Consider the following 25,672-nt stretch of genomic DNA (forward strand, 5'->3'; position numbering starts at 1 on the left):
GGGTGATCGGTTTTCCTGGAATTTTTTTGAAATTTGGCTCGATCAGCCACTACACGTATACGCATACGTACACGCGCGCTCGATGAAAGGAAACGAAGAAGCGTAGCGGCGACGACGCTGTGCAACAACGCGAGAAACTCGTGCGTTATCGGGTGAAACCGACTCGAGCGGCCTTGTCTAATATCCGATAACGCCGGACTCAAGCTCTGTGCAACGCGATAAGGGATTTCGTTTACCCGCTTTGGATCGCGATAAAACGGCGGGACATTTTTTTTTCCTTTTTCTTTTCCCTTCCTTTTTTTTCTTTTTGTTTTCGATCACTCCTCTTTGTCTCTTCTTCTCCAAACCCCTCCTCCCCTGTAACGCGCACGCGCGCGCGGTTATCGCGTGCCAGCCACTTATCAACTCGGCTACTTATATACGTTCGTTATATTAACTGCGCCTTGATAAACATATTTCGCGTATTTATCGGAGCGGGGAACGATAATCCGCGGTTGGAAGCTCGCCGTGCGCGAGGAATCACGTCCCGCAACGTTGTACAACGTTAAAAGATCTAACGTGCTTATCGATATTATCGCCTTTCGAGTTTTTAAACGAGCACGCTACTGTGTGTGTGTGTGTGTACGCGCGTTGCAAGGTTGCGCAAGGTTAATTAATTATCCGTTATTATTAGGGGGAAGAGATCGATGGCGTTGAAGCGTTGTTGCCTATCGAATCTACCGAATTATAACGAGAAGTAGAGTTGTCGATGTACACAGGATTCATTGAAATCGTGGCAATGGTGGTGGTGGTTCGATGGTAACGATGGGGCCCGCGTAATTCGTTAAATTCAATTTTCACCCGCCACGAGGGAATGGTCGAGGACAGGGAATGAGAGAGAGAGAGAGAGAGAGAGCAGTCGTTACCTCGGGGATAAGCTTCTTCTCGTAAAATTAATCGAAATTATCGAATTAACCCCTGACCTTTCGGGCCGGGATCTTGGCTCGGATTAAAGTAAATTCTCGTCGCGAACCGTTTCGAACAATCTCCGCTGCTGGTTATCAAAATAATAAACCTCCGTGATACTTAACCGTGGAATGTAAAGCGCTCTCTCTCTCTTTTTTCCCTTCTCTCACCCCGTCTCGTAGCAATCGTTTTTAGAAACGCAGTTAACGTTCGCTTCGTCGAGAATCGTCCTTCGCCCGAGTCGCAAGGATTTGCTTAGGAAGAATAGAAAAATCGATCGTCTCGTTCCTTTCGAAATTACTGGAGCCCTCGATGGAACGGAATTCCATCGAGGGGATGAAATGTATGCGGAAGGTTGCGATTCTTGGAACTCGAGGAGGAGGAAAAGAGCAAATGGGAGAGAGGAAGAAGCTCGGGGTGCCTCTCTTTCTTTCTCTCTACGCCACGACTTTTCCACGGTGTTAACTAAGACGAGGATTAAACCGGATCAACTGGATCGAGCACCAACGACTCCCCATAACTCTTCGTTTGTTCGCTCTTAAGTGCTTTTCCGGCTTCCGGAATTAAAACCGATGGAGCCGTCATCGAAGCTCGGAGGAATCTCGTTATTCCTCTTTCTCGCCCCTCCCTCCCCGAGAGAGGTGTATTAGCTGCCCGAAATTCTTCCCGTTTTCGCAGCGAGAGAGGGACGCGGACGAAGGCAGATACGGAAGGGGATGGAAGTCGTTTTATCGGCGTTAAATCGAGCCACGCCGGTGCGCCTAAGCAATTTAGTTGGAACAAGCGTGTCGTTATTCAATTTATCTCGTGCCCCTCCCCTTTCCCCGCAATCGAACCGTTTAAGCGAACGATACACCCGAATCTATTCGATTCGAATTTCTTCTCGATCTGCTCTTTTCTACGAAACGAGGAACGGGTTTGTATTGGTCAGTGGGCGAATCAAGGCGAAGAATCGGCGAAGAATTTTGGGAGCGATCTCTCGACGGCCTTGGGCCGTCATCGAAAATGTATCTTGAACATAAACCGATCGAAAGAATCGCGAGCGAGCAGGTTCGAAGTTCGATCGTGAAATGTAAAATTGTCGGAGAAGGGTGGGACGATCGGCGGTGAAATAAACTCGTCGCGGTTTCCCGCGTGGCGGCGAAGTTTTATTAATAGAAGGGTGGAGGGACAGGTGGGCGCGGATATTGCGAGGACGCAGAGTTTTTCAACGTGGCGACGTGGCGTCGATCGACGGCGAAGGGGACCCGTTTGATTTGCGTCTATTTTCGCGGCCGCCACGAAATTAACTCGGTCGTCTACGGACCGGCGACACCCGGTGTCACAAACAACCGAGCGAATTAAATCCGATCAAAGGCTAATTGCGAAAGCGGGGGGGAAGGAAAAAATTAATTTTGACGATTCGGCGTGGATTCGAGAATTCTTCGTTCAAACTTGAGGGAATGTTGAATAAACGCGGCGATTAGAATAGGATCTTTCTTACATCTTTCTCTCTAATGACTCTGCGAAAATTAAATCTGAACGTTCGCGCATTTTCTTCCACGCTATTTCTCCACTTTTTTCCGCGCGACGAGATTCCGGGCGGGATATACGTGTGGCAAAGACTCGAATTTCAGATATTTTAAAATTTTCGAAAAAGAGAAGAGAGAAAAGATCAGCGCGATGCGTTTGACGCAGGCGATGGAGTCTCTCGAAAACCACGGGAAAAATTCAATTTTCCTCGCTGCATTGTGCGCAGCTCCGTGACTCTTTTCGTCTTTTTTCGACGGCTTCTCCTCTCTCGATCGAACGTTAATCGTTTGATCCCTTGTATTTCACGCTTATTCCCCTTCGTCTCTTTGAATTTAACCCGCTATCGATACGGTAGCGTCTGACAATTAACCAACCTCGCTTAATTCTTCTCCCCTTCCCCGATTGACCGTCTCAACTTGGTCGATTCCGCATTTCGTCTCCCTCACGAAATCACGCGACAGATGCGTCGCGACTTTTCCTCGAGCAGATGCGGCTGGAAGCGAGGAGGAGACGAATTCGGGGGTTGGATTGGATGCTGTTAGCGGGAGGAAAGAAGATGGTGGGACAGACATCCGCGTAAAGCGGAGATGGCTCGCGTAGAGGTAACTCGGATGCAGATGGCGTGTATCCGGAAAAGGCAAAGAGGGGAAAAGAGGGAGGGGGATTGTTGGAAGCCGAAACGAGACAGCGAGGAGGAAAGCGCGTGGAGGGGAGTATGTAGTGGAAGGAGCGGAGACACGGTGGAATCGCGGTGAAGCAAGGGGAAGTAATAAGGGGTTAAAAGGGAGCCGACCGAGGGGGTGGAAACGCGAGGAGTGGTCGCGATGACGGAGAGAGCACTGGGTATAGGCGCACGTCCGTGTACGGAGGGTTAAAAACGAGCGAGGAGAGAAGAGAGAGAGAGAGGAGGGGAAATGAAGAGCGGCGGAGAGCGGGACGGAGAAGTAGAATCGAGCGTCGAAGGGCGAAAAGAGACGAGGTAGATTTGCAGCGAGGAGGAGGAGAAAGAGAGACGAAAGAGTGGGAGGCGAGAGAGAAACACGTTGGTATACACGGTGGAACTTCCGAAGTTATTCGCAACAGGCAGACTCTGGAATTCTACGTTCCACTACCACTGATTTTCTTCCTCTCTCTCTCTCTGTCTCTGTCTCTGTGTGTCTCTCGTGCCTCATCACCACCTCCAACGATTCCACTTCGCCCACCTCCTCCGTCCGTCCTTCATCACCGGCGGCCTCCTTCCACACTTCCTGCGCCTCATCGTCCCTGTTTTTAATAGACGGTAGAAACTTAGCGTCGCAGTCGGCGACCGCCACACCGTCTATAAATGCGCACGAGGAACGCGATCCCCGAATTGCCCACCACCCCCCGCAGTCCACGGCCTCGTCCAAACTCTCCTCCTCGCTTCGAACGAGTTATGCAACTCGAACGCGATCCATCCATCCGTCGTTCGAACAATCCCTTATTTCGCCCTTATTTGATTACTACCCCCCTCTTCGTTTCGTCCTTGGCTAGCGACTCGTAACTTCCACTCGAATAATTACCCTGCTCTCCTTATGCGCGCGATATATATATATGTATATACTCGAGATAGAAACGTAGGAACGTCGTTTCCCACCACCACTTAGGCGGCGACACAATTCCAGATACTTTTCCAACCTGTTCTCGACCCGATTCTCGCCCATTCGGATTCAGTAATTAGGTAAACCGCTCTCTAAACGGTTCGTTTGCTTACGTGCTCCTCCGCGTTTACCCGGCTTAATTAATTCTCTGTGCATTGGTGGCAACTCTTCGCGGAGTGAGATTCATAGAGCGTGTACCGCGAGCACGTGCCCTGTCTCCGGATCGGACAGATAGAGACTGGCAGAGACGAGCTAACGGATAATAGGCGAACCGACCGGACCGATTGTTCCACCGCCTCGTGCCTCTCTCCCCCCCTCCCACACAGGTGCACGAGTACACGTTCGATCTACCTCTTTTTAGAGTCCTCTCGTTCCTAGAAAACCTACGCTTCAATTACCGGAGACAATGGACACGCGTGACGCTCCTGCCTCTCCTTCCCTATCTATCTACCTATATTTCGCTTATCCATCTCTATCGGCACAGCTCTATATATATATATATATATATTATATAGCCGTCCGATGGACAATGTCGCGTGTCCATTCCGCGTAAATTCCATCGAGAACATCCATCGAGAACATCTCCATCGAGACTACGGCTTTCGAACGCAGCCCGCCGCCCCTCTTGGCCGAATAGCTAGGATAGATCTCGACGAGGAGGGCAAACGTTGAAATCGACGGACGAAACCGGATTTCCCGTTCCAGTAAAATATTCCATTGAACGAGGAGGGGGATGGGGTTCGCGGGAAATTCCGCTCCCTTTTTCCCGTTGCCAATTACACGGGGTCGTCGTCAAAGCGTTTAATTCGAGCGATGAAAGGACGGCCGTAATATAATGTCGCGGCCCTTTCTTTTTCCTCCGGAAACGAATCGCACGGCCTCCCACGGGGGCCGGACGCGCTCTCTGTCTCCTTGCGAGCAAACCTTCCCTCCTTCGCTCACCTCTCCTTTCTCTCTTTCCTCTCTTTCGCAAAATTCGGATCGCGCTCGAACGGCTTCTCCTTTCCCGCGACGCGACGTTGAAACGACGATGACAGGGGATAGGAATGGATTTCGACGAGCTTCCTTCTCCTTGGTCGAATTTTTGGAATTTTGTTGTTCGCCCAGTGGGTAAAATTTGAAACCGACCGAGCAGAAAAACAAAGAGAAAAAGAGAGAGGAGGGGATCTGGGCGAGATTAAGATCGTTGAAGTTCGCTAAACGCCACTTTGCCGTACGCCTTCTTCCGTTCCTTCGCGGTCCGATAGAAGATAAAGCGGCTGTCGCTTCCCCCTCGGGAAGGGGGGAGGGAGAAGGAGTCCGTGGAAAGTAACGAACGGCGCGGCGTCGAAATTGAAAGGGTTCCCACGAGGTCGCGATCGTTAAACCGCGCGCTCGTCCGCTTTATATCATCCTCCCTTCCATTCCACCTCTTCGGAGCTAGTTCCAAAGTCTATCGAAACTTCCAGCCGGATCTCGTTTAATAAATCAATAAAATCGAACGATGAAATTCGTTTTCTTTTCGAGCAATGTTCTCGATTCAACGATTTTCCGCGATTTCGATTCGTTTGGAAGGAGAGCAGAGAGGAAGGAAGGAAGGAAGGAAGGACTAAAGCGAGACTTAACCACACGGCTAGTCAGCCACGTCCACGGAGGAGGACGCAGGACAGCGTGTTTAGGGTCGATGACCCTCCGCACATCCGCGTTCGGCGTACACTTTCCCTCTTTATCTGCCTCGCCTCTCTTTCCTCTCGTTGCCTCCCCGTACCTACTTCTCTCGCTGCTTTCCATTCCCTCCTCTTCCACGCCGCACTTTAACCGTTCTTAGAGTGGCGTCTCTCCGCGTGTCTCTCCGATCGAGGGTGAAAGGACCCCTTTTCTTTATTTTTCCCTTCTTCCTCCTCCTGCTCCTGCTCCCTCACGACGATGCACTCTCGTTTACCCATTCGTTAAATACCACGTTCTTCCCTCATCGTTTGTTATTATTGTTATTATTATTGTTTAGGGAAAATTTAATTCTCCTTGAATTTTAAATTCTCAGATCGCGAGCAACGGTATGGATTGTACATTATTGTTATTTTAACGGTGCGAGAGCGGATTATGATAATATCGATCGATCGAATGTTTGGAAATCGAAAACGAAAGTGGGAGCAGGGAAAGCGAAACTTGCTGACGGTTAAGTGACAAAGAAAACAGGAGAGGCGTGCGTGAAACAGCAGTTTCAGAGATCAATGAACGATTGTTTCCAACCTAAGCCTCTCGTCCGTGTTCCACAGGTTGCTTCGCGGCACGCGTTCCTTCCTTTCGAACGCGTTCTTCTTTTTCTTCTTCTTCTTCTTCTTCTTCTCGATTCTAACCGATAGTGGCTATAGTGGCTTTCGAATTTATTTAATTGTTTAATTCGAGGACCGAATTTAATGATCGAGACGACACGAGTTATACGAAATCTTCTTTCGTTTAATCCTCTTTTCGTTATCGAGAGTAATATGTAAATTTCCCGTTTTTCTTTTCTGTTCCAGGGATTTGGAGCGCGACTTAAGCTTGAGCGAGGACAGCGAGGATGAGGCAAGCAAGGTAAAAAAAAAAAAAAGAATCACATTATACGCTCGTTTGATATCCCGTTTCGCGTGATTATTATTGGATATTTAAGTTGATATTTCGTATCGATAACAATTATCGGAGAAAGCTGGTTTGAGGGAATCGCGATTCACATTCTCGTATGAAATTAATTGGTAATCGTTTTCTTTCGCAGGAAACGTCATCGCGGACAACGAGGGGAAACAGAAGCCCCGACCTCACGGTCGAGTAAGTATCCGTTTGTCGATACGCCCGCCAATTAATGCCCCTGTTATACACTTCGATTATCTCGTTCCAAAATTAATGCGCCCGTTTATTCGTATCTAATTACCAACTTTATTTTATCCTTTTCATCCATCGATTTCGTATTTGAGATCGATTTCGATTCATCCTGCTATTCTTATATCCAAAATTGTGATGCGTCAATAACTTTTTTATTTACTACAAATGACGATAATAATTTTATCATTCCCTATTCCAAATAATGTCGGACGCGAACTCGTATGATAAATATGATTCCACCCGCTCGAAATTATTCGTTTTATTCGGGATTTAAAAACCGGCGAACTCGGCACAAACTCGAAGAAATCAATTTACCAGCGATAACACGGTACAATGAACAATCCACGGAAAATATTCGCTTCCAAAAAACCAATATTCGTTCTCTCTCTCCCTCCCTGCCCGTTTCAACGCAGATATTCATTCGTGCGCAGTTTATCGATACCGGCGATGACGCCAGCCCCGCCGCCACTGGCACCCATGTCGCCCATGGGCCCGTCACCGGTCGGCCCTTTGTCGCCCGCGAGGCCGCTCAGCCCGAGCAGGCCGCCATCACCGCCTAAACAGATGACGCCGGAGCAAGTGATCTCGCCTGCACCGGTCAGCCCCCTGCAATCCAAGGGCTCGCCGAGCCCCAACGCGCACCAGAGGCCGCCCAGCCCTTCGGGCCAGGCGATGCAGAGCTCCGGAAGCGCGAGCTCCACGTCCGACACCGGCTCCGACTCCGGCTCGGACAGCAGCGACGATTCCGAGGAGGAGACCAGCCCTCCGCCCACCAAAGGGCCCTCCACCCCTCCCTCCGTGTCACCAAAGAACGAAAACTTGATAGAGGAACCTCCGCCCGCGATCGAGGAGCCGAAATCGAGGAGTTGGAACTTGGAGTCGTTCTTCAACAAGACGAATGCCATGCCTCACGGGGAACAGAACTCGGAGAACAAACAGACGCAGGTATGGGATGTATATATATGTGTGTCTCTGAATCGATTTCCATTTTCCTCTTCGATAATCGTGGCTTCGATTCGATTGGATCGATCGGTGTATAGATAATTTTTGTTGCTCGTACGAAATGGAATGTTGATCGAGCGATTTGATTGAATTGTAATTTGAAATATCGGCAGGACTGCAACAGGCGGCAAGACTCCCCCATGGTGACAACGGTGGACGCCAGAGCGCACAGGAACAAGACGGCGCACGACTGGCAGCTCGACGAGGCCCTGAAGAGGACCCGTAACATGACCATGATAAGCGTGCTGTACAGCGACAGCGATCGACCGTCCGACCAAGAGAAGGGCCAGCCCGTGGAGGAGAATCGAGCGCAGCCTGAAAAGCCGAAGGTGGACGCGAGGAAACGTGGGCGGCCGAGGAAACCGGCGAATCCGAAAGCCGGGCATCGGACGTCGGACGAGAGTTTGAAGAACGGGAAACCTCGCAGCAGAACGAGAGGGGTGGGCAACCACATGAAGAAGAAACCGCCCCTCTCGAAGGCGAACATATCCACCAGCGAGGACGAGAGCGACGACAGGTCGCAGGGAGCGTCGAGCGACTCCGACAGCGACCGACCGACCAGGGTGTCGCCTGGAGTGGCGGCTATGAACGACAAGAGGAGGTCCAGATTGAGCGGGTCCTCGAGCGAGGACGAGAGCCCGCCCAAGGGGAAGAATAACAACAACAACGTGTCCGAGGACGACACCTCGCGCTGGAGAAGGATGACCAATATCAAGAGAAGCAAGTTGGGGGACTCGCCGAAGAAACAGGAGAAGAAGAGCCCCGCGAAGGCGAAACCTAGAAGGTCCACCTCGCGGGTGAACAATGGATCTGATTCGGACAGTGAGTCGGAAATAGTGAGGAATCGTATCCAGGTTGCCAGGTAACTATTTAAGCTTTGATTAAATAGCCGTGATCGAGTACGTCTTTGTAACCGAATAACGAACAAACGATGTTTCTTTTCCGAATTACGATTAAAATCGATTGTTCGGCATTTTTGTGGGTGCAGAGTACCTCCGAGGCCGAGAGTCCCACCGACCCGAGATTCGTCTCCGGAAAATTCGGACAGCGACAACAGTCCGGGTCCAAAGTTGCAGGAGGAGGACGCGGGCAACGTGCAGGACAAGAAGAAGAGCGACACTCTTCGGAAAGTGTTCTCGTCTTCGATAGGGGGAGGAAAGGGCGGTGGCAAGGGGGGCAAAGGTGGGAAAGGCGGCGGAAAGTGCGGTATTTTCGTGGAAGAATATACGACCTCCGCGAATACGCCGACCGGTGGGGAGAGTCCGTACAAGAGACCATCGTCGCAGGCGTCGAACGTGACTCAATCTTTCCCGCCGCTCACGCGCGTGAACGGCGTACCGAGTTTATACTGTAGAATCGAGCTGAGCAAACTGCAGCACGTCTCGCAGTTGTCGAGGGGTCAAGAGTTGAGACAACGCACAGAACTTCCAAATACGAGGCCGTCGTCCAGACAAGCCTCGACGCTGACGCATCAACCCCCTCGACCGCCCACGCCGGAGGAAGGGGAGATCGTCGACACGCCACCGCCTCAACAGGACGCGAGGATTCACGGTGACGCGTTGCTCGTCGACAGTGATGTTAAAAATCGCGCTGTGATCAAGGGCGAACCTATATCGGACACGAAGGGTAATTGTGGTATAGGCCTCGCCGCGGGTGTCGTCGCTGCAGGTGCTAGTGGAGCAAGTGGTGCTAGTAGTACGGGTAACGCGCCCAAGAGGAAACGTAATCCGAGTTGTAGTTCTGTGTCCAGTTTGAGTACTGTGTGTTCTATAGATACAAAGACGAAAGGGTCGGGAGAGCACAAAGACAGGAAGAAGAAAAAGAGGAAACACGGCGACGTCGAATCCGTTACCGTTTCGTCCAGGCCATCTTCCAGTCAGGTATGCTTTCTTGCCATCCATTCCTTTTTCGAAGCGTGCCGCTTTTCCACACTCGACTAAATGTCTCCATCTCGATTCTCGTTTATATAGCAAAACGATATCCAACCCACGAATCACGAACGGGAAGAAAAACCTGACACTAGTTTATTGCCACCACCACCACCGCCTCAGCGCGTTTATTATTCCTACTTTAATCCCCAAAACGAAGTTTTGGAGGATCAGGATAGGTGGTGAGTAAACGTTACGTTCGATGAAAACTATTTCCCCGTGCGAACTTTCGCCTGTGTAACGATCAGTTTTAATTCGTTGTCGCCAGGGACCAGAATCAGTACCTGATGGAAGCAAAGCGGCTGAAGCACAGCGCCGATAAGGAGTGCGAGCTCACGGCGCAGGGTATGCTTTACCTAGAAGCCGTGTTATGCTTTTTACTTACTGGAAATGCTATGGAGTCGGATCCTCTCACGGAGAGAGCGTCGTTTACTATGTACAGAGATACGCTCAGTCTCATCAGGTAAGAATAATATCTCTAATTAAGCGCCAACCACGACCGAACAGTATTTCTTGATTTTCTCTTCCCTCCGTTTAGATATATTTCCTCTAAGTTCAAGAGCCAGCAGAACAACTCGCCGGAGAGCAGTATACATAACAAGCTGGCCATTCTGAGGTGAGTACGCACTTCGAGCTTCTTTTTTCCCTCCCCCGATTCTACGCGAGTAAGCGTAAGCGCATGTTTCAAAAACGTTGTCGTGTTTCGTTTGTTCCAGTCTCTTTTGCCAGTCCCTCATATACTTGAAACTGTTCAAGATGCGCAGACACGAAATCAAAGAGAGTCAAAAAATTTTGAATGATTATCATCAAAAGGTGGGTGTTGCGATCCAATACTTTGTTCCGTAATAGCAAGTTAAACGCATAATTTATAAATAAATTTATTTTATTTTATTATTTTCTTCCGTAGCCTGCTCAGGCAACGACGGTTCAACCAGAGGGACAAGGAACGCCATCCTTATCACCGACACCGTCACCTGCCGGCTCCGTGGGCTCCGTTGGCAGTCAGAGCTCCGGATACAGTAGCGGCGAACTAGCGAATCGGGGAGCAGCTTCGGGCCAACCGCAACCTGCTCCGTATGTTAGCGTTCCACTTAACGTGCACAACGCTATGGCGAAGCAAAACCATCATTTCAGTTTGTTGTTGAGCTGTCACGATCTCTGGGACCAGGCGAACGCTCTGGTAACGGATAAACATAGAGGTGAGTGCTCCGTAATTTATTATTAATGCTTTTACTAATCACTTCTGCTCCGTAATTTTATTGATATCTGAAATATATATAGTAGAAAGAAATCTCCTACATTCTCCTTGTATTCTTTCGTTTTACAGATTTTTTCATCGAGCTGGATGAAAAATTGGGACCTCTCACTTTGAAAAGTTCTTTACGCGATCTGGTACGCTACGTTCAAGCTGGTATAAAGAAGCTTCGAGATCTCTGACCACAGTGGCATAGCCCCAGACCTCCCACCCCGAATTACATTACTTCTCTCCCACAAAATATGGCTACCTATCCAACGATATATACATAAAGAAAAATGGAATTATTTGGAAGAGATTTGGAGTAGATTTAGAAAAGAACGTACGATCGGCAATCGTATGATCATAGTAACGTAACGCGCGTTAAGAGAAACGTTGAAAAGATGAAAAATCGGGAGAGAAATCGAATCTGTTCTCATTTCAACGAATAAGGATTATTCTGACGGGGTTTAAGGATTCAAGGTGGCCTGGGGAGTAACGAAGAAAGCGTTGCCGATGATGATATTCGAAAATTCGATTAATTACGTTTCTTCGTTCAGGGATTCACGAAAGCGTGTCCTGGCATTTAAAAAAAAAAAAAAAAAAGAAAAAAAAACTCAGAGCACCAACTTTATAGTCAATTCAGAATAAAACTCGTCAAGAAGAAAGATCGTTGTGGATCTACGATCTGTGTGTAGAAAGAATCTCTTCTATTCTGTGCATAGCACGCGTTACTTATTTTCGACACGAGAATGGAGAACGAGTGTGAAAATTAAGGAAAAAGAGATCGAAATGGAGCATCATAGATGCTCGAAGAAGATGAGGGAGTACACTGGTCCCTATTTTTTTTCGGACTGATCATTTTTATAAATTAAAAGTGGAATAGAATCCAAGATGCAAAAGAAAAAGTAGAGGATGGATTATAAGGGAAAGAAAGGAATTAGAAGATGGAATTAGAAGTGCCACAGAAGCGCCCGTGTGTTCTCGCTTTACGGTGCGCCGCAGCCGACGTTACCTGAAGCATGAGTTTCGTCTTGGCGATTCGAGTGCGAAGAATACACAAGAATATACATATATGCATATAGTTTATTATCTATATAAATATATATATAAATAATTATAAAAAATATAGATATGAAAATATATTTAATGAAAAGAGAACCAACGCGTTCGCGTACGCCGGCATTTTGTTTTTAGCGGAAAACAAAATAAAAAAAAAAAAAATATGGCGACTGCGAAAATCGCGAGGACTAGTTGAAGTTAGAGGAAAAATAAAGAGGTGGAGAGACAGGGATGGGAGAAATTTAGTGTGATGATGCATTTCTCTTGGATTGAGATGCACCACGAGCAACAAGATCAACAATTGATCCAAATCGATAGAACATTACTATTATTACATTACTATTACTACCACTACTACTATTACTATTACTACTACTACTACTATTACTACTACTACTACTACTACTACTACTACTACTAAAATGTCTTACGTCTGTGAACAAGGACACGACTCTTTTTTGTAGATAGGTTACGAAAGAAAAAAAGTAACTTAGATTAGATAATTAATAAATACGCAACAAGGAAAACAAAGTTAAACAGAAGAAATAAAACATAAACATATTATTTACATTACTTATAATTAAACGGGGAAATAAGTAGAGGTTCTAGTGATGAGGAATAAAAAAAAAAAAGAATATTCGAATAATTACACATAGTGCATACACCACATTAAAAATAGTACGATTATAAAGAAAGAAAAAAAAAAGGAAAGAAAAGGAAGAAAGGGAGAAAGCGTGCACAGACACCAAAACGAAAAAAAAAAAATAATAAAATAAAATAGCGCGTGGTAACTTTCGTTACACGAGACGCGTAAAGGGAAAACAAAAAAAAAAAAAACAAAAAATCAAGCGTAACGGATAAGTAAGTTGCTCATGTGTATATTTTTGTAAATAGGTATTTGCGAGTGCCGCCGCCTTGAGGGTGACCTGTCGACGTTTAAATCGACGCGACAGGCCGGCCCGCCCCAATTTTTGCTACCACAAATCTTATCGAGAATCAGGAAATTTCTAGTAAAAAGAAAAAAATATTAAAATACACGTACACAAGATATTACATGTCCGCCGAATTTGTCCCGAAGGTTTTTTCCGAATTCGATTCTTTATAAATGCTTGTGTTACCTTCAGTCTTTATTTGTATATATATGTATACATATTTCTTTTATGTTATTTTTTTCTTTTTTTTTTCTTTTTTTCTTTTTTCTATTACTTTGTTCGATTCGATCGACCACCTTTCATCCGCCTCTTTCGAATCGATTGTCGCATTTCTTCGATACGCTTTCTTGTGTTTTCGTTGTTCTGTCACTGACAAAATGAACAAAAAAAAAAAAAGAAAAAAAAAGAAAAAAGAAAAAAAAACAACCGTTATGTCGCAAGATGCGCACGCAATTTAGCGATTTTCCTATATTTTCGCAGCTGATGGAATGTGGTTTAAAGTATACGAGGTCTGAATGTGAAATGGAAAAAGAAAAGGAAAACAAAAAAAAAAAAATATAAGAAAGAAAATGTATTTTTGTCTTTCTCGATAAAACAGCGAATTCGATTTGATATACGATCATTGTAACGAGGAGATCAAAAACGGAAGAGAAGAAAGAAAAGTTTTAGCAGTAAGTTAACTGGCGCGCGAGCATTCGAAAGATGTTTAATCATTCCTTGGACCAGAATTGTAACGAATAATAATAATAATAATTTATCTGGACAATTAGTCAAACATATCGAAATTAAATTGAATTAAATTTTGAATCTTCCGTGTAATCTTTTCGTTAATCTTTATAACGATAATATCGAAAGAGAGTGAGAGTGAGAGTATGAAAGAGAGAAAGAGAGAGAGAGAGAGAGAGAGAGAGAGAGAGAGAGAGAGAGAGAGAGAGAGAGAAGAGAGACAAAAATGATGGAGAGAAGGAGAAAGAAATTGGACCAATGTAAATCGTAGGGGACGTTTAATAAAATTGTATCGGCCAGTTCGTTGCTAATACTTTTCTACAGGAGAGGAGAAAGCAATGAAAATAAATAGAGAGATAAAAAGGAAGAAAAGAGGAATGAAAGAAGCAAATATGGCGGAAAAAAGGCTGGAACCGTGACAAAGGGATCGAACAAGGGTTGACGAGACTTAGGGGGACCCATATAGAGTTACTAAGCGCGGTCCAATGGTTCACGGGATACAATTTTATACCTCGTGTGCGCGTGCACACGGACTGAAGGATAAAAGAGTTTAAAAAAAGAGATCTATTAAAAAAAAAAAAAAGTTTTGATATTTTCGAGACACATATTTATAGCGGATATCGTATAATATCAGGCCCTTCGGTCTCGTCATTCTGTTCCGAATAAAATAGAAACGAGTGTAAACGAGAGTTATAGTAGAGCCGAGATAAATAAAATGATGGTCTTTGCGACTCGTGCAATTCGGCTGTTGCAATGAAATCGAACGTGTCCGTGCTTTTATCGAGAAATTATTTGCATACAAGGTTGGTGTTCTGCGTGGTGCAACGTTCATCGATCGCGTCGCTATTTAATATTATTCAACATTATTTAAATATTTATTATCTTTCTTTCTTTCTTTCTTTCTTTCTTTCTTTTTCCCCTCCCTTTTAACGATAATCTTCATTTAGTCATTTCTTCATTAGGATTAGTTTGCTTCTTTACACTATTTCTTCTTCCTTTTTTCTTTTGTAGTTATTTTATTATTAAATTCTTAAAAGATCATCGCGTTAAGAGATATTTTTTTTTTTCTTTCTTTTTTTGGGAGGAAGGGCAAGTTCCACGTTCCTAACGATTTTCGAAGAAACGAACGAGTAGCAAATGGTGCTGCCTTTCCGATATCGATACGATTGAAGAATTCGTTTAATAGGGAGGCAGAGATTACGTATTCGAATACTATACGTGTTTATCTTTTGTGGTTCCGTTTTTTTTTTTCTTTCCTTTTTATGACTTTTGTTCCTTTTTTCTTTTTTTTTTGTTTTTTTTTTTTTGTATCGATCAACCTAAGATCGATTCACACCAGGTCATGTGAGCCTTTCGCTACGCCGGGTTTAGAGAGAGTTTTATCGATAAATATATATATATATATTTTATATATATATTTTATATATATTTATATATATATATATATATATATGTATTACATATATATTATTATATATTGTCATTATTATTAATATCTTTATTATTAATATTATTATTGATTTATTGGTACTATGATCGTTGATAATATCAAGGAATATTTATAGGAATGAATGTGGGGCGAGAGTTCGAGATAAGGAAAACAAGTGAAGGAGAAAAAGGAACGCGTATTATATGTGTGTGATTGTGTGTCCGTGTAAGAGAAAGAATGAGAAAGAGAGAAAGGAAGAGAGAGAGAGAGAGAATTTGGAAAAGAGAAAAAAGCGAAGAGAAGGAAGGAACGGTTAAACAATGCATGTCGCAATGACAATTGTATATTGTACCTAATACAGCAGCAGAAACGATTTTCGATTATTGAAAGAAGATACGTCGAGCGTATATATATACATATGTATGATATACACATATAATAATCTCGAAAAAGTTCATTTCTCATTCAACTGTTTGATTTTTCTGTCTTCTTTACCCGCTACGCCGTAAAAAAAAAAACTGTAATATATTCATATACATGTATACATACAAAAAAAGAAACCATGTACACGACACGTACACACGTACAGGAGGACATCCACTTACCAGCATATATATATATATATATGTAAGCATAGACACACACATGCAATCATAATTATATATTATTGTATTAATAGTATTAATACGATCACATTATATATTTTACTATACTCTCGTATACGGTCGTGCATCGCGTATCTAGTACCTAATTCGTAAACGCGTCGTTCCGTACTTCGACGAAGAACTCTCCTGCCAAATCCCTTTCGAAAATTCGAATCGATCCCCGATCCGATTGTTTACAAAGAATCGTTCATCCTCGTCGAAAGAAACGCGGCAAGGACGAGGCAAAGCCGAGCTCGGTACTCCTATACTTATTTGTAATACGATACGAACAGTGCACAGGGGAGGGGGTAGAAGGGACAGAGGAGTGGGCGGGAGAGTTCGCGCGTTCACGGTGACGAGGAGCCGTGATTCACTACTAAAAGTAGCAACGAGCGCAATGCACAAGCAATTTATTAATTAGTTAAACATAGTCGCGAGTCTCGATCGGCGCGCGCGCGCACGTTTTGGACTCTGTTCACGATTCGAAGGGTAGTTCTTTTTTTTTTTTTTTCTTTTTTTTTTTCTCCTCAAACGTCGTCGCAATAGTTCCCGGAAAGGAAAAGGAAAAGACCTGTGCTAAGCTACGTATGTTCGTATCTACTTTCGAACGACGCTCTAGCAGAGCGGTACTCTCTAGTCTGTCTCGTTCCCGAAGTAGAACGCCTACCCTTCACTCGTGAGAGTCCCGTTCGGATGGCGGGCGAATTGAAATCGCGCGTCGATCGAAGCAACGCTTGAACAGAGATTCATCTCGAAGGGACGGCCAGACAGACAAGCAAACGAAACGAGCAAACAAGAGAGCATTCGAGAGAGAGATTTCGCGGGATTCGAAAGGGGATAGTAGTGGCGAATGTGCGCGTGAATGTGACGAGGAGAGAAAGAGAGATAGAGGAAGAGAGGAGAAGTGAGTAAAAGGAACACGTGTGTGTGCGTATATGTGTACCGTATGTGTGTATATGGGAACGAGTGAGTTTACGTGCGAGAAAGGGACAAAGAGAAGAAGTGACAGAACGAAGCAATAAAGGATAGAATGGTAACTGCACCAAGGAGAGACCAAACTCGCTTAAAGAAAGATTATTACTTACTTGCTTTTTATTTATTTTAATTATTAATAATTGATTGATCGATTAATTATTGTATTTATTGACGCGGAAGGCTGAGAGGCGCTGGGATTCGTGTTGCACGCGGAAAGAGAGAGAGAGAAAGATTGATCGATCCAACCACCCCTCTACCAGAAAGAGAAAAGAACGGTCAAAATGCATTGACAAGATAGGAGCAATGAAAATATCTTGCACGTCGAAGACGAATAAGATTCAATCCTTATTTAATCCTTATTTGCTGCGTTTTGATAGGAAACAAACCGAGTTTGGGACAAAAGAAATCGAAGGAGACCAAAAATCGGTGAGAAGCTGCCACGCACAATCACGCGATCGACCGATCGGTTTGGAACCCTCTCTCTTCGATCGGTGATTCTGTCGTTTGTATATATCGAATCTCTCTATCACTTCTATCGGTAAACAAAGAAAATATAGAAAGAATGAGGGGGGGAGAAGAAAAAACGATCGGAGCGAACAAATATTGGAATATGGTGCAAGCGATCGCGTTTGCAGAGCCCGATCGAATCGCGCGGGACGAGGGGTGTGAGAAATCTGATCGATCGCGGGGACTCGAGAGCAAGAGAGGTCTTCTCTTTCTTTCCGCTTCGTTGGATCCTCTTGAAACGGAAACGCGAGGAATCGCGACGATGGACGATTCTATGATATACGATACGTCGTCGGATACGCTAACGGACGGATTCTTATCGAGACCGATTTTGAAAACGTATTGGCGGGCCAAGGGACGAGGGATGAAAAAATGGAGAGAAACGAGACGAGACGAGACGAGACGAGACAGGACGGGGAAGAAGACCGTGACAATATATACATATATACATATATATATACATATATATATCTATATATATTTGCAAAATATTTTGCGAGCAGGGCTTTTTTATCTATTTTATAGTAATCTCAGCTTAAATGGATTGAGAGAGAGGGAGAGAATGAAATTGTTTTGCTAAACAAGAGAAATAATGATAAAAAAAAAAGGAATAAATATCATAAACACGGTAAACAATATACAGGAGGACGAAAGAGAGGATAGGAAGTGATGTAGAAAGAGAGAGCGAGAGAGAGAAAGAGTGAGAGAAAGAGAGAGCAAGAGTGAGATATATATATATATATATATATAAAAGTGAGATAAAATGGATAGGAGTGAAGAGAGGGGGGAAAAGAGAGAGAGAGAGAAAGACAGAGAGAAAGATAGAGGAAGAGAGAGATTTAATGCGCAGCTGACAAACGGTTTGTAAATTGCGTACATAAAAAGATAGTTAAATAATCGTCGTCTAAAAGGAGACGGTTTCACTATGTCTTATACTCTATGTTTTGTTTGTTTTGCGCCTTAAAGCTTGCATTATTAATCTTATTATAATAATAATGATAATTATCACAATTATTATTATTATTAATTATTAATTATTAATTATTAGTTATCATCATCACCTTCATTGTCATTATATTCTTATTATCATTATTATTAATTTTATTATTATTATTACTACTACTATCACCACTACTCCTATTACTACTACTACTACTACTACTACTACTACTGCTACTGCTACTACTACTACTACTACTACTACTACTACTGCTACTGCTACTACTACTACTACTCCTACTCCTACTACTACTCCTACTCCTACTACTACTATTACTACTACTCCTACTACTCCTACTACTATTACTATTACTACTATTACTATTATTATTACTATCATCATTATTATTATCATCATTATCATCATTATTATTATTATTACTATTATTATTATTATTATTATTATTATTACTATTATTATTATTATTATTATTATTACTATTATTATTATTATTATTATTGCTATTATTGTGTACATGGTATAAATTGTAAAAAGGAACGTATTTACTATAACATATTCATTTTACGGGGGATTTACGAGATCCTTCGAATGAACAAATTGTTTAAAATAAAGTGAAGGAATAAATACAATATTGACCAATTAACATTTATTCTTCAATCTCCTTCCGCTAGTTCCACTTACGAATTATATTATATCGTTTATAATTGTTTTTTCCGAATCTTGAACGAACTATACTATGAAGAAATAAATTTTATAGCAATTAAAATGAAACGAAGATATCTCAAAGAGTGAAGGGAAAAATGGGAAAGTCGTTTTTCTTCCTTCTCTCAAGCGTTACTCTTAGGCGCCACGCCGATATCTCTATCAGAAAGCTTAATGTGGACGCGAAAAGCCCAAACGCGAGGATGTAGAACGCAAAATCAAGATCGTTCAACGTCATCACGCTGAAATTTCTCTTCTCATCCTCAGTCCTCTTCTCGGTCCTCTTCAACCATTTGCGCACGTATTTGGCCATCACCTTTTCCCACCAATGATCGATCAATCCGGTCTCCGACAGATGCAGCAACATCGAAGTGAATCTATCTTTCAACGGCCAATTAGGCCGTACCACGTATGCCGAGAACAAAGTATTTATCCTATGCTTCGAAAGATGAAGCTTCTTTTCGAAAGCGATTTTCAGCAACGTGGTTCTGTCCGCGGCGCAGGCCACGTTCTTATTTTTCCTCACGTACTCGCTACAGTCCCAATGATCCACCATCTTCACTCGAGTGAACAGCACGTCGTCGAACACGGCATTTCTGTATCCGTGATACGCGTAGATCTCGAAACCAGCCGTCTTCAACTCTTCGTCCGAATCTATCGTTAATCTAGGAATCGATGAGGTGAGCAAAGAAGACAGATTACTCTGGAAGGTCGAAGAGGTCAGCATGAATAAAAGGAATACGGTGGTTAAATAGACTCTCAATGCGCCTTGTTCAGGGAAATGTGACATAGAATTGTTTAACGCTATTCGAGTCATTTCTAAGCTCGCGTGGATCGTTCCTCGACCTACGAATACCTCGAGAATTAGCACAGTGACCACACCAACCACCGCGCAACACAAAATGAACATAGGATTCATGAACTTCAACACCTTCACGTATACCGCCTCGTTATCCGGATACCTGGTCAGAATACTGATTCCTGAATTCACGTGGGGATAAGTGGTGGTTATATTCGGCTTATTGAACACGTACTGAGTATTCAGGAACACGTCGTACTTCCCATTCGCCACCAAATGCAGGAACTTGTAGGAATGAGTGTCGTTCGTGATCCCGGTTACCGTCATGCTTCCGTTCAACTTGGACAACAGTATTTCTGTTATTATGCCGTTGAAACCACCCAGCTTGCCCGTACTTCCTTTCGAAAGATCGATCGTCAGGCTGGGGGGGTTGTGCAGACCGATTCCCTTTATTCCGTATCCTCCCAGTGTGCCTGTTTTCGCGAAGTCCAAATTGCCGCAGGTTGTCCGACCTAGAAACACGAGGCTATACTAGTTTTCGATCCAGTGGTGGGTGCGTTCAATTGCTCTTTTACGAACCAGGATGAAATGTTCGGGTAAACAGAGTCCAGGAACGATCACGATTGTTTGTCTCGTTCCTTTCTTTCATTTTCTGCCAGGATTTTGGTGCTCGCGAGGTAAACGGATTGAACGTGTACATTCTGAATTCGGTGTTGCGGTCTGCGATACAAAAGAATATGGAGGATAGCAGGTCTTTCTTCCAAGCGGTTTTTAAGAAAGGACGAGCGTTTTCGCAACCATTTCGTGCAACGTTGTCGTCTAGAATAATGTAGAGTGCAGATGGATTCCACCAGGTTGTGCGTTCTAATTTCGTTATTGTGCTTTCTAAATGTTCAAGAGTCGATGGAATTATGACGAATGTGTGCAGATTTTGATCTCTTTCAACTCGCGAGAGATGATCAACGTCGTTGACGTTAATTAAAGGAACCGCCTTTAGAGATCGTTGAATAAATGTCCTTAAATTAGTTAGAACACCAATGTTGTTTACTTCTATCTTTTTACAAGCACTCAACACCAAACTCTGCAAAAGGAAATATCTTGTGATTATTGTAATGCTTTTACTTAAGAAAATAAAAAGAGATTCGTTAAAACAACTTTACCAATTCCTTCGTTAAAATTTCGAACTGGTCCAAACTTATTCGAAGCTTCGCGAATACTATTAATAGTTGCCATTGTGCTATCAAGATTAAAAATATATATTTCGTGATATATTTCATTTTGCCTCGATTCTATCGTTGTTAAAAACGAAATACCTCGTGTCGCAATATTTTATAGTGTACAACATACATATATATGAAACTGGCATTCCTGAGAACACTTTCCAAATCCCCAAAGACTGTCTTCAGAGACTGTTTCGGAGAATCAATCGATACACTCGTAAAATTATTACAATCGATTTTCAAATTTACATTTATAGCTTAATAAAATCTTTCAACTCATCAAACGCGTTTCCTTCCAACGATAATCTCTAAAATAAAAATCACAATTGCAAAAAAATTTCCAATCGCAAGTGCGTAGAAAGTAAACGCCATGTGTTTGATCTCCAAGGTTCTGAAGCTTCTCTTATGGTTCATTTGTCTTTTCTTCCACGCCCGAACCATATTTCTTTTATTAAATTTTTTCCACATTGAACTTATCCCATTCTCCACTGTTCTATGAATCATCTCTGTTACGGAAGGAAGCAATGGCCAATTCTCTCTAGCTACGTAGATTTGCAGATTTTGTTGTATCTTTTTTGATCGATACAGATAATCGTTCTGAATTCTTACATACTGATGTTGACAATCGCCCAAACATGCGGCGTATCGCGATCGAAGCACGTGCTGCTTGCACGCATAATAAGTGTCCTCGTGAAAACGTGATCGTAGTATGGGATCTTGAAGCTCAAGCTTGTGAAACATGGAACCATAGATCTGATAGCCAGAATTCTGTCAATGACGAAATTTAATTATTTTATATTAAATGAATAGGTAAGGAAATAAAAAATATATATAAATACTAGAGATTCTTGAAGAATCGAATTGGTCGTGGAGAGATTTTTAATCAATAGGTTATACAAAGAAGAAAATAAAATTAATTAAATATCGAAATTGTGTAAATTTTACGAAGTAGACAAAGATAGCAATTAGTGAGAGGAGGATAGAGATAAGATAAAAATATGAAAATAAGCGCCATCTTCAGAGTACCGCAAACTAAATAAGTAAAGGATAAAGGAAAATAGAAAGAGAAAGATAGAAATGAAATAAGAATTGATCGACAGCACCATCTTTCGAGGAATCTCGTTATTCTTTTAAAAAATGTTTGAGATGCTGTTGATGGTTATTTTTTATCTTTATTTCTCTATCCTTTTATTATTTGCTTTCTTTTTTTTCTTTACGTGTTTTATTTTGCGGCACCCTGAAGGCGTTGATTTCCATAATTTTATGCTACCTCTATCCTCATCCCATTATTTATCCTCTTTATCTATAGTTGCCGTAAATTTATGCATATAGAAGACGATTTCAGTATTTATCTGTTTTAACTTAAGTTTCTTCTTCGTTTAGCATATCAATATTAATATTTTTATATGTAATTGTATATAATTTTGTATTCTTATATATTATATGGTATATAATTTATAAGATACAATTTTACGTTTCTATATATATATATTAAAAAAATCAAATTCCAGAAAATTTTATATGTTATTTCTGTTCTATTATTTTTCTACAATACAAAATCGAAATTTCGATCAAAAATTTTTAGATTATTAGAAACATTTAGAATTCCTGGTAAAATTTTGCATATCACTTTCTATCCTATTATATTCTCTTAATATCGACAAAAATTTTTGCTATTAAAAATTTCGATTCTATATTTTTTAATTCCAATAATATTTTTTGCATACTTTTATTAGTGCTATTACTTCTTTGCGGTAATGAGTATTTTTCAACACTTTTTTAATTCTAAAAAATTCAGAAATATATCAAATATCTCACATAACATTACATCTGAAATATCTTTTACTTTTCATAATTCAAAGTTCGATTTTACTTATCGAAGATTCGATTTTACGCGAAGAAGAGACTCTAATATATATTATACCATTCGTTTGTCGACCAATTTTGAGAAAAACGAATCAAAATTCATTTTAAATTTAAATTTTCATCACGTTATTAGGAAATGAGTATATGATGGTAAAAAAGAATTTAAAGTACCTTGAGATCCGTCGCGGTTCTAATGTTGGGCAGAGGAACGGGGATGGTGAGCAACGAAGCCCAATGACTCTGCACCAACGCGTTCACTATCAAATACAAAACGAACACGCTGCAGAAGAAAATTCTGCAGGAACTGGTTCTCGGCAGTTTACGTATGGAAACGAAGGTCATCATGCGTATGATATTCATAAACGCCGGACAAAATCCCTGATATTTCGCGAGAATCACAAGAGCGATGGTGAATATGGCAAAATTGCCTATGTGTATAATCGGCGCCGTGAAGGACCAGAGTTTAACGAACTCTGCTATTTCTCCTGCTCTCTGAGTGATCACGCAGAGACCATCGTCTCCGTGAGGATACGTGTGCCTACGATAAAAATAATATTCCATTGTTTCCATTGCCCGCACATTCGTTTCGTGTTTAAACTCGATGAGACACGTACTCGACCTTCCACATGTTGTTCAGGCTTCTCGCGTTCATTCCCATATCCACTTCGCCGTTAGCCACGTCGGCCATCATTCCCACCATGCTTCCATGCTTGCCAACTCCGCCAAGATCGTACACACTGCCAGTGTACACTCGCACGTTCAGACTCGCGTTTAACTTCACCAACACTAGTTTCACGATTTCACTATTGTCGCCGGTGAACTTTTGCAAACCTGGCTTACTTTGATCTATTTGAAGATGAGGCTCGAAGGATATAGCGTTCAGTCTGATCTCGTAGCCGTTTAAATCTCTCGTCTTGTCGAACATCAAGCTCTCGCATAGCCTCGAATCTTTTATATCGTTGAATTAATCGATTGGATTTTTTTGGTAAAACGTTTAAGAGGGGCAGCTTAGAAATATGTTATGAAGATCACTCTTCTGAATGAATTGGGCATCATGCTTTTCGAAAGTTTTAAACAAATCAATAAAAGGAATAACGATGTCATAGAAATCATCAAAAAGAATGTCTTTCATAGCATATATCAAGCTCAAGATTATCGGAATATCAAGTTTTATAGATTTTAGAAGATAATCGAAAAAGAAAAAAGAAAAAAGCGAAGAAACTTGCCATCTCTGTATCTTTGCTTCAATAGAATCCAAGGATGTTCACTGCGTCCCTTAAAATGTCCAACGTCTTTCCAAGCTGTGGGTGCCACGCTCGAATAAGGATTATAGGTGTAAAGGACAAGTCCTTCGACAGGATCGATGCAAAGAAATATGGTGGAAAGCCTGTCGTATTCCCAGGCAGCCCATAGAAAGTTATGAGCGTTCGCGCAACCGTGTTCCACGGTTCTTCTATCTATCAGAATATGGAAACCGGTGAAGTTAGCCCAACCAGAATCCTTCGTCTTTTGCAAAAGGAGTCGAAGCAACGGTTGCGAGGACGCGACGATGACGAACTGGTTCAATTTCCAAATTAGATACAGGAACGAGAACTGCGTGTAGATCTCGAACGAGTATTTGCTCAGGGTGAACAGCTCGAACGCTGTCGATTTCGCTTCTGAGATCAAGGCTACTGGTATATCGTCGAGTAACGATCGTTGAAAGAAATCTTCGTATTCTCCGGCTAACAGAAGGGCGTCGTTTGAATGGAGCATCGTACAAGTTCGAACGATGCTCATCTAAGAAATTAGGTATGAATGTATAGATTTTTCACGGCAAAACAAATTTTAAAATTGTATTATTTGCTTATTTGGAAGAAGAAGAACATTGGAAGATTATATTTCCAATTAGAAATTAGGAGTTTAAGTACCGTTTTCTCCATCAAATCGTCGTAAGTGACTCTGTTTTCTATAGTGGCATTAGCAATCAGCGTAGAAATTGATAAGAAAGTGTTCCAAGGTGGCGTGATTGGCATCGCTATCGCGGAAAACAATTGATACGCACACTGAATCTCCGCGACAACCCGTTTCTGTTTTATTTTTCGAAATTATCGCGAAATTATGGCGGAAGCGAGTGACATCGCCGTTGCCCCTTGCGGGTTCAGGTCAAGTGACAATAATCAGACTCAATTCTAGTCGATGAAGCTTTACGCTTTAATCATTCAATAGCTTTATTTAATTTCCATTGGACGGTAACGAGCAATCCGCGAATAAACGCAACAGATTCTTATTATAGCAGCGATCGTTTTTATTTGTAACAAGTTTCGCACGGGAGTCTTTCTTTCGTCCACGATCCAAAGACGAGCTACAACTAATTCTCCATTTTGATTTCGCATTCCCCTTCTGTTTGACGCCTTTCATTTTCGTAGCAATTATATCACCCGTGGCTGACGCTCGATAACCATCTTAATCGTCCTGCCTCCATTCTCACGATCGAATAATAATAACCACCCTCGATTTTCGGCCATTTTCTCTTAATATTCTCGTTCCACTTTCACGATCAGATAATAACCACCCTTGATATCCCGAATTTTCCTTTCACCCGTTAATATCTTGTCCCACGATCAGATAATGGCCGCAATTTTCGATTTTCGACCATTTTCCCTTTCTATTAATATCTCTATTATATCTCCAAGACAATCGGTTTAGATCATTTCCGCTTTACTTTCTTACTTTTCGCAGTTAATGTTAATAAATTGCCACGATCCAAGCTAAAACCGCCCTTTCGACAG

General features: G+C 42.5%; 3 protein-coding genes across 12 annotated transcripts in view; 1 reads left to right on the forward strand and 2 right to left on the reverse strand.

The window, feature by feature from the left end:
* The window catches only part of LOC108002792 (AF4/FMR2 family member 4), a 111,801-nt gene extending 97,640 nt beyond the window's left edge, over positions 1-14,161 (forward strand). For all 10 annotated transcript variants that reach the window (XM_062071374.1, XM_062071373.1, XM_062071375.1 and 7 more), the window contains 11 exons: positions 6,575-6,629; positions 6,808-6,860; positions 7,346-7,859; positions 8,030-8,778; positions 8,905-9,796; positions 9,887-10,026; positions 10,113-10,307; positions 10,383-10,460; positions 10,561-10,657; positions 10,752-11,043; positions 11,172-14,161. In XM_062071374.1, coding sequence (XP_061927358.1) covers positions 6,575-6,629; positions 6,808-6,860; positions 7,346-7,859; positions 8,030-8,778; positions 8,905-9,796; positions 9,887-10,026; positions 10,113-10,307; positions 10,383-10,460; positions 10,561-10,657; positions 10,752-11,043; positions 11,172-11,281 — 3,175 coding nt within the window. In that variant the 3' untranslated portion in view covers positions 11,282-14,161. The remainder of the gene's footprint in view (positions 1-6,574; positions 6,630-6,807; positions 6,861-7,345; positions 7,860-8,029; positions 8,779-8,904; positions 9,797-9,886; positions 10,027-10,112; positions 10,308-10,382; positions 10,461-10,560; positions 10,658-10,751; positions 11,044-11,171) is intronic.
* On the reverse strand, positions 13,207-21,113 carry LOC108002823 (uncharacterized). Its single transcript, XM_017064717.3, has 3 exons — positions 20,976-21,113; positions 20,395-20,896; positions 13,207-20,327 (listed from the first exon to the last, which is right to left on the reverse strand). The coding sequence occupies exons 1-3, from the start codon at positions 21,090-21,092 to the stop codon at positions 19,096-19,098; spliced, it is 1,851 nt and encodes a 616-aa protein (XP_016920206.1). The 5' UTR covers positions 21,093-21,113; the 3' UTR covers positions 13,207-19,095.
* A 189-nt stretch (positions 21,114-21,302) lies between these two features.
* On the reverse strand, positions 21,303-25,667 carry LOC108002825 (uncharacterized). The gene is made up of 5 exons (XM_017064719.3): positions 24,812-25,667; positions 24,128-24,680; positions 23,516-23,849; positions 23,073-23,439; positions 21,303-21,803 (listed from the first exon to the last, which is right to left on the reverse strand). Exons 1-5 carry the CDS (start codon positions 24,914-24,916, stop codon positions 21,315-21,317), a joined length of 1,848 nt encoding a protein of 615 aa, XP_016920208.1. The 5' UTR covers positions 24,917-25,667; the 3' UTR covers positions 21,303-21,314.
* Positions 25,668-25,672: the final 5 nt, after the last annotated feature.

The sequence above is a fragment of the Apis cerana genome, linkage group LG2 (assembly GCF_029169275.1).
Source record: "Apis cerana isolate GH-2021 linkage group LG2, AcerK_1.0, whole genome shotgun sequence".
Lineage (NCBI taxonomy): Eukaryota > Metazoa > Arthropoda > Insecta > Hymenoptera > Apidae > Apis > Apis cerana.